The sequence below is a fragment of the Merops nubicus genome, unplaced genomic scaffold, assembly GCF_000691845.1.
Source record: "Merops nubicus isolate BGI_N331 unplaced genomic scaffold, ASM69184v1 scaffold4435, whole genome shotgun sequence".
Lineage (NCBI taxonomy): Eukaryota > Metazoa > Chordata > Aves > Coraciiformes > Meropidae > Merops > Merops nubicus.
The window spans coordinates 1,148-9,567 of record NW_008608814.1 but is presented as its reverse complement, the minus strand read 5'-3'; the positions used below and the strand labels follow the sequence as shown (position 1 = coordinate 9,567).

The 8,420-nt window shown below is 51.2% G+C and overlaps 1 protein-coding gene across 1 annotated transcript; it reads right to left on the bottom strand.

Moving 5' to 3' along the window:
- Window positions 1-4,957: 4,957 nt before the first annotated feature.
- On the bottom strand, window positions 4,958-7,303 carry SERPINH1 (serpin peptidase inhibitor, clade H (heat shock protein 47), member 1, (collagen binding protein 1)). Its single transcript, XM_008940362.1, has 4 exons — window positions 6,686-7,303; window positions 6,229-6,327; window positions 5,603-5,835; window positions 4,958-5,426 (listed from the first exon to the last, which is right to left on the bottom strand). The coding sequence occupies exons 1-4, from the start codon at window positions 7,266-7,268 to the stop codon at window positions 5,124-5,126; spliced, it is 1,218 nt and encodes a 405-aa protein (XP_008938610.1). The 5' UTR covers window positions 7,269-7,303; the 3' UTR covers window positions 4,958-5,123.
- Window positions 7,304-8,420: the final 1,117 nt, after the last annotated feature.

The following is an 8,420-nucleotide window of genomic DNA, read 5'->3' as shown; positions in this document are numbered from 1 at the left end:
CTGTGACTGGGCACCACTGACAAGAGTCTGGCCCCAGCCTCTTGACCCTTACATACCCTTTGCCTATTGAGAAGATCCCCTCTGAGTTGTCTTCGCCTGGCTGACAAGCCCCAGGTCTCTCAGCCTGTCCTGGGCAAAGAGATGCTCCAGTTCCCTCAGCAGCTTTGTAGCTTTTGCTGGACTCTCTCCAGTAGTTCCCTGTCTCTACTGAACTGGGTAAACCACAACTGGACACAATAATCAGATAGGGTTTGAAATCCCACTTCCCTGGTTGAGTACCATCTGAGATGGAAATGGGTAGCTTGAAAGTGTTGCTTGGCTAGTGGTGCCAGCCCCGTGGTGGCCTTCTCTGGCCGAAGCTAGCCCTGTGTGAGCCAGGGAGAGAGTTTGCAGGGCTACAGTGAAACAAGGGAATCTGAGCAGCGAGATCTGCTCCTGAGGGGAAAAGGGTGGCGACTGGCCAAGGTGCAAGAAGCAACAGAGGCCATTGAATGTGAAAATTGGCACGCTGTTCAGGGTTTTGGGGTAGCAGAATGGGTAACGGGCAATGGTTTTGGTACCACCTCACTTTGTGTTTTGTTTTTCGTTGCAGGATTTTTAACACGTGCAGCCAGAAGCCTGACTGTCCTGAAAACATCTCTTAAATAAAATCAAAAAAGACGGTGTTTGTGGAGGTGCTTTCTTTCTGCAGGATGTGTTCCAGGAAGGCCTTGCTCACACCTCTGGTATGGAAGGAATTCTGCTGTGCTTCCACCAGCTCGTGTTGCCCTTTGGGAGTGAACTTCCCAGATCCTGATCTAAACCAAGCAGGGACAAAATGCTGGCTTCTAGGTAGAGCTGTAGCAGCCATTTGGTGCTCTAGAGGGTGACAAGTAACACCCCATGAGCTGGAGTAGCACTGGTAACTCTCCAGTGACGTTCCAGTCCTTTTCTCCGAGGTTTCCAGGAGGGGGAGCTTTGTTGGCCATGTCCAAAGCAGTTCCAGTAGTTGATATGCTTCAACTAAAATATTACTGTATCCTAAATAATTTATTCTTTTTTTCACCTCTCCGTCCATTTCCCTTGTTTGAGAAGATGTTCACTATGTGACTTTGAGGGTCACAGCTCCTGTCAGGGTCAGGCTGGTGGACATGAAAGGTGAACCAGTTTTCTGAGTAGGCATTTGCACATCAGTTTTGGGGGGAAACATAAAAGTGCACTCTGGATTTCAAACCTTCTGTCCTCAGTTTTGAGATGGAAATATATTTAAGTGGTTAGGGGAAAATATTGTCTGCCTGGAGTAAACAGTCCTGTTAAATTATTGCTGTGTTCATAATTGGCTTTAATAAGCTGTAGGGTAATGGGACACAGAGGGACCTGGCCAGGCTGGATGGATGGGCCAAGGCCAATGGCATAAGGTTCAACCAGGCCAAGGGCCGGGTCCTGCCCTTGGGTCACAACCACCCCCTGCAGTGCTCCAGGCTGGGGCAGAGGGGCTGGAAAGTGCCCCAGGGAAAGGACCTGGGGGAGCGGGTGGACAGGCGGCTGGAGATGAGGCAGCGTGTGCCCAGGTGGCCAAGAAGGCCACCAGCATCCTGGCTTGGGTCAGCACCAGTGTGGCCAGCAGGAGCAGGGCAGGGATTGTCTGCCTGCAACGGGGAGGCTGCTCCTCGAATGCTGGCATCAGTTTTGGGCCCCTCCCTCCCTTAAGGACCTTGAGGGGCTGGAAAGTGGCCAGAGAAGAGCAACAATGCTGGGAAAGGGTCTAGAGCCCAAGTGTGGTGAGGAGCAGCTGAGGGAGCTGGGGGTGCTGAGCCTGGGGCAAAGGAGGCTCAGGGGAGACCTGGCTCTCCACAGCTCCCTGACAGGAGGCTGGAGCCAGGTGGGGGTTGGGCTCTTCTCCCAAGAAACGGGACAGGACAAGAGGAAATGACCCCAAGTTGCCCCAGGGGCAATTCAGGTTGGATATTGGTAACAATTTTTCTCTTGAGGGCTGTCCAGGGCTGTGCCAGGCTGCCCAGGGCAGTGATGGAGTCCCCATCCCTGGAGGGGTTTCCAAGCCATGGAGATGTGATGCTGAGGGACATGGGTCAGTGGGGACCTGGCAGTGCTGGGGGAACAGTTGGACTCAATGATTCCATAGATGACCGAGCTTCTTATGGTGTTGCAGCAGAGGGTCTGTAAACAGGGATGTTTCCACTTCTATTTTTGCTGCATAAATAATTTTAATATTGCTTTTGCCTGCTGGGGTCAATCCAAAGCCCTGAAGCAGCAAGACTGAGCTTTGGGGTGAGTTTCAGGCAGAAATTTTAGCTCTGTTGGCTCCTTTCCCATTTTTTTTTTTCAAAGTCAGATGCACTAATGGGAAGGTATTCTATGCCTGTTGTAAAAGATAATGTGTTCAGGACCAAGGTTTTGTTCTGTTGAGATGTCAAGAAATTCAGAACCTCTGTCACCAACAAAAATTGTATAGATCTGCAAAAGCTGCTGCTTAGGAACAACTTTTACATCCAGGTTTCCATTTTTCAGGAAGCTTCTCTGTGGAATTAGGCAGAGAAGAAGAATTTATGACTGGAGTTTTTAGTGTCAGGAATGTGTCTGTCTGGCAGCATGTGAGGAGGCGTCAGCCTTGGTCATCCTGTTCCCAGCTTCTCTGGCAGCCTGGGAAGTGCTCGAGTCTGGCTGAAATAGATGGGTCTTCTCAGGGTGTCAGAGTGAGCCAGATTTTAGGTTTCTGTGCACATCTTTCAGTGGAAAGCTTCACAAAAAAAGTTATTGTGTGATAAGTGTTAAAGTAATGCATACTAATGTTAATTTTTTTAATACAAATTTGGAAAAAAAAAAAAAAAACACAGAAAAAATGTTGACAGATGAGTTTTGTTACCATAAATATTTGGAACAAGCCCAACTTGCCCTGACCCATGTGTAGGACCTTGCCCTTGGCCTTTTTGAGCCTCGTGGGTTAAAAGTGTATTAGATTTCACGATGGCAAGGAAGGAACCTCTCTTCAGGACTTTTGTCTTCACCCAGACCATGCAACTGACTGTGGTTGCCAGAGGTTCATTGAAAAAAATTTTATTGCAAAATTACACAACTGTCATTGCGTGGCACAAGGACAACAGAAGCCATCAGATGCCTGCATCGACATGATGCAAATTCTTTGATATCCCACAGCATGTTCTTGCCTTGCCCACCCCTTTTGCCCACCCCTTTTACCCACCCCCTGTCCTCCAGAACGTGCTGCAGCGTGTGGGTCTTGCTGTGCCCATCCACTGGGCTTCAGGCTTCCTGGGCACTTGGGTCCATCCATGTGGATTGCCTCCTACCTCCCAATGCAGTGGGGAAAGCACCTGGGAATAGGGTCTGGGAAAGAGGCTTTAAGGGCATGAGCCCCCCCCTTCTGGCTGCCTTGGATAGGAATTGGGGCAGATGGGCTTTTTCTGCAACTGAAACCTCATGGACTTGGGTCAAAACTGAGGTGCATGCTGCTCTTACTTTCAGGAAGTGACCAGTATGAGACTTAGTGCTTGTAACTTAATAAATAAGTGGGAATAGTCCTGTGTATGCTCTGCAAAGAAAAGCAGTATTTGGTTTCTGGGTACAAACCTGAGAGCAAAGCACATTGGCAGGGAAATAAAACCCAAAGGGGAGCAATGTGAGCACCGTCCTTGCTGGTCTCAACTCAACTAATCAATAACTTAGACTGTGATGCACAGATTCCTCTCAGCAATCTTGTCATCACTGGCTTTGTGATGGCTCTCAGTGCACAGCAAGGCTCACCTGATGTGCTTCCCTGCTCATGGGATCCTACCAGTTACTCCTATAAATAGAATTAACCCTTAAAGAGGAGCAGAGAGGAACATCCTTCAAGTCTAGGCTGGAGCAGGATGTGGAAAGTTGCTTGTTACCAGACATAAATAGGGTCTAATGATAAATACATTTGTTTTTCAGCATGCCCTTATCCAGGTCAGCCAACAGGGAGCTGAAGTATCACAGAGCAAAGCAGCTTCAGAAAAGGGTCATTAGGAAGCCAGGTAACAGCAGCTCTAAAGCTTTATATTTAAGCAAAAAAAAAAAAAATGGAAGTGAACTTGATCCACCTCCCTGTGAGAAGCCAGCGGGAGTCCCTGGGCCTGCTACAGGACCTGATAGCAACCAGCCCTGGTTGTTAACTGGGAGAACCTTCACAGTGATAACCTGTCTGACCCTTCCCCTCCCCATGTGCTGATGCAGAAGCACCGGAAGTGGAGTTCCTGTTTGCGTGGTGCAGGATGTTTAATTCCAGGTGTTGGCTCCAGAGTCCCTTTTGTGATTCCCAGAGGGGTGGGGCACAGCCAATTCTGCCTATGGGGACCTCAGATCTATCTCTGTAGAAGCCCATCTGCTCTTTGACCTCTCTACTGACCACCCCTAAGCCACTTCTCTGAAGTGTTGAGGAAGGCTGCACTTGGCTTTGCAGTGAGTCTTCTACCTAAGGCAGCTGATGACCAGCTGTCGTTGAAGCATCTAACAGTCATCCAGAGCAGGGTTAGGCAGGCCACAAGGGCACAGCTCCATACAATCTCCTTTCTCACAAGCTGTCATGGGGGCTGGACCACCTTATTGGTCCTTGGTGCTCTTACATGCCACTGAAGGTAGAAGAGAGAAACAAGGGACAACTGCAAAGTGACCAGAGCAGCTCTGGTGTGGTGCCACGTAGCATCCAAGGGCTCGAAAAGCAAGTGGCAGGGCTAAATAAATGTGCAGAAGCATTTGAGCTGGAAGGGGGGAGGCCTCGTGTCTTTGCAGGGCTGACGGCAGCAGCAAGGTCCTTAGCAGGAGGCTTAACTTGTGCAGGGAGGAGCCAGGTGTTGGACTGAACATCTCAGATGAGGATGGCACTAGCTGAGCCAGTGCACTCCCCTTCCACTCCTGGTGACCCCCTTGTGCCAGGCTCCCCTGTTCTTCTCTGGAGGTGTGTTTGTGCAGGAAGTATGTAGGGGTGAGGTAAAGTGTATGCTGGTTTCTCATTACAACGCACCCTGGTCTGAATAGCACCCATAGTTCGAGAAGGATACAAAATAGTGTTTCCCCTTTTTTGAAATCCCCCACTAAAAAAACACACAAACCAAAGCTCTGGGGAAAAAAAACCACCCAAACCCCAGCTACAACTCATCACGCATCTTGTCTCCTTTGGGCCTCACGAGCCTGCCGATGAAGAGAATAGAGTTGGTTTTACTGTCCTTGATCATGAAGATGAAGGGGTGGTCAGCATAGAAGAGCTTGGGGTTCCTCATCTCCTCTCGGCCGTAGATGTCAGCGTCGTAGGGGTTCCCTTCCGTGTCCCACTCAAGAGCAGCAGCGTGGAAGACGTTGGACAGGTAAAGGTCTTTCTTGCCAGAGATCTTTGACAGGTCAGCCTTGGTTTTGTCAATGGCTTCTGTCAGGCCCAGATCCGCCAAGTGTTTCTAGGAGGAGAAAAGAGGTCAGCAACCCTCCCAGAGCTGACGCAGTGCTTTCTGGCCATAGCCAGACTAGCTGCTGGAGAAGGGTGCCTGTGCCCATCATCCTATCATCCCACTGTCTTCTCTCCCACCCCAAAGAATTGTAAGGCCCAACTCTTCTCTTTAAGGATTGTCTTTACCTGAAGGTCGTGGCTGACTTCCAGGACAACTTTAGGCAGCGAGATGGCCACTGATCTCTTCTTCATCTTGCCAGCCCAGGTCTTTAGCTGCTCCCTGTTCAGCAGTTTCTCAACCCTCTCCAGAGGCTCCACGTGATTTGGCATGATAAAGATCATGCTGGAGAGCTTGTGAGCAAGTGGCATCTCTACCACCTGGAGCTTCTCTGTCTCATCATCATAGTAATTGTAGAGACCTTGAAAGCAGAAGCAGAAGATAGTGAGATGTGGAGCAGAGGCAAAGTTACCCACAACCTTCTGAATGTACCCCGGACGTTCCCTGAGCAGCAAGGGAAGGGAGTCTGAACACAGTCTGGGGCGCTGGCCCAGCATTACTGGAGTTGGCAACAGCTCAGGACTGGCTCTCGTTTGTGTGATGAGCTAGGATTTAATCCTAACAGCCAAGCACCCAGTAGTGAACGTGGATTCTCTCTGCTCACAGAGCGATGGCATCAGCAGAACAAGCTGACCCTGCTTTGTTCTTGCTCACTCGTTGACCACGAGACAGAACAATCTTGGAAGCAGTTGAAAAACAGGATAACGGAGCAGCAGTGAGGAGTCTGACATGGGGCAGGAGGTTTCTGACTTACCCGTGCGATGCATCATGGGAACTCCCACGGTGTAGGAACGGGTCACCATGAAGCCACGGTTGTCCACCATCTTGTGATGGAACTTCTCATCCCAGTGAGCTATAGGGGAAGAGAAATTCAGCTTGTAAGAAAAGGGGATCACAGCATGGGAGGGGTGGTTTGAAGGGACTCCTGGGCATCATCTAGTCCAAACCCCCTGCTAAAGCAGGGTCACTTAGAGATGCCCAGCATCACATCCAGACGGGTTTTGAAGGTCTCCAGAGAAGGAGACTCCACAACCTCTGTGGGCAGCCGGAATGGGTGGGGGAATTCCATATACAGTTCCTAACTGCTTGGTCTGAAGAAGCTCATGCCTCTAGCGGACCAAGGATTTGTTCACCTTCCCATTTGGGCTGCTCCTTATTGGCTCATGCTAGGTTTTGGGTCACTCGTGTCAAGAGCCGAAGGCAGAACTTACGCTTGAAGAACATGGCATTGACGATGAGGGCCCCATCCGTTTTCTCAACATCCTTGGTGACCTCGGGGAGTTTCCCATCCGTGGTCTGGGCCGCCCACTCGTTGATGGATTTCAGGGCGCTCCTCTTGTCTCGGAAGTTGATCTTGGAGTGCTCGTAGTTGTAGTGTTTCTTGCTGCTCTTCACGAAGTCGTCGGCGAAGGTGATGGAGGCGGGGCCGTAGAGGCGGCTGCCCATCTTCCAGGTGACGTTGCGGGCCGTGCTGTTGCTGACCTCGTTGAGCAGCTCGGACAGCCCGCTGTGCACGTACTCGTCGTTCAGCTTGTCCGCGCTCAGCACCGCCTTGGCCTGCGAGGCCGTGGCGGCCTTGCCCCCGAGGGACACGAGCCCGAGGGAAGAGGCCACGACCACGGGGGACAGCAGGATGTTCTCCGTGGCCTTGTCTTTGGCCATGGCGTGGTAGAGGTTGAAGGCCAGCGTCGTGCTGCGGTCGGCCAGCGTCGTGGCCTTGTCGCTCAGCTTCCTGTCCTCCGAGGGCACGGCTGCGGCGAGGCCGCAGAAAGCGAGCGCCAGCAGAATCCACATGGCTTCAGAAGCACCCGGCACCTCCGAGGACCTGCTGGGCAAGAAGAGCTCAACGTCAGCATGATTCAAGCCCTTCCTGGAGCACTCGGGGACCCCAGGGGCTCCTCCAGTGAAACCACTCCTAGGCTCCAGTGATCGCCAGAGCATCTGCATCAATGTTTCACTTGGGGTGCAGTGATCCCAAGTCCACACTGGGCTTTCTCCTTAGCAACATTTTATCTTCCAAGAGTCCAGGCTGCACTGTGGCACGCAGAGCCTGTGCGGTTACAAGGAAAGCTTCCTTTGGAAGCAATTTTAATATTATTGCTCATGTACAGATGCAAGGGAGAAGTTGTCTCATTACAAGGGTGGTGAGACAATGGAGCATGTTGCCCAGAGAAGTTACAGATGCCCCAACCATGGAAGCATTCAAGTCCAGGTTGGATGGGGCTTTGAGCAACCTGGTTTAGGTTGCCCATCCCAGGGTTTGAAAGTAGATGAACTTTAATGTCCCTTGCAATGCAAACCAGTCTCTGATTCTAAGAGTCTGTTGCCATAGATAGCAGGTCAAGGCTCTGCCCTGGCCAGGAAAAGCTAAAAGTCAAATGTTTCTGCTGCCCAAGGGCCACATCTCACAGTGTTGCCATGGCTGTCAGGCTGGTCCTCTCTGGGGACCCCAAATGCTCAGCTTTCTAGACACTAGATGGAGCACATGAGCTTCCATCAAGCTAACTCAGAGGGGCTCCTTGAGAAGATCCAACACTGTCTGGTCAGCTCGGTCTGACTTAATTTTGCTTGTACAGCCCTGACAGGGAGGTAATGGGGCAGAGGAAGGTGGTGGCCTTTTCTCCCCAAGCACCAGCCCTTCCCAAGACCTTCATGCACTAGACAGCTTGATCTCATCACAACGTAGGTGCACCCAGCCCCAGCGAGGGCTGCAGATGACCAGTCCTAAATGCTGTGCCTGAAGCTCTCTGGAGCTCATTCTGCCTCTGAGGCTGCGACCTGTCCTCAAACCTCCCCTCCCTCTTGCCTTCACAGAAAACCTTCCTGATGGCAGCTCCTCAGGGTTTAAATTCCACCTTCACGCCCAAAGCCCTGGGGCAAGCCTTTCCTCGACAGGCTGCATCACGCCCAAGGCTGCAGCCAAGTTTCATTCCTTGTTCCTCTCTT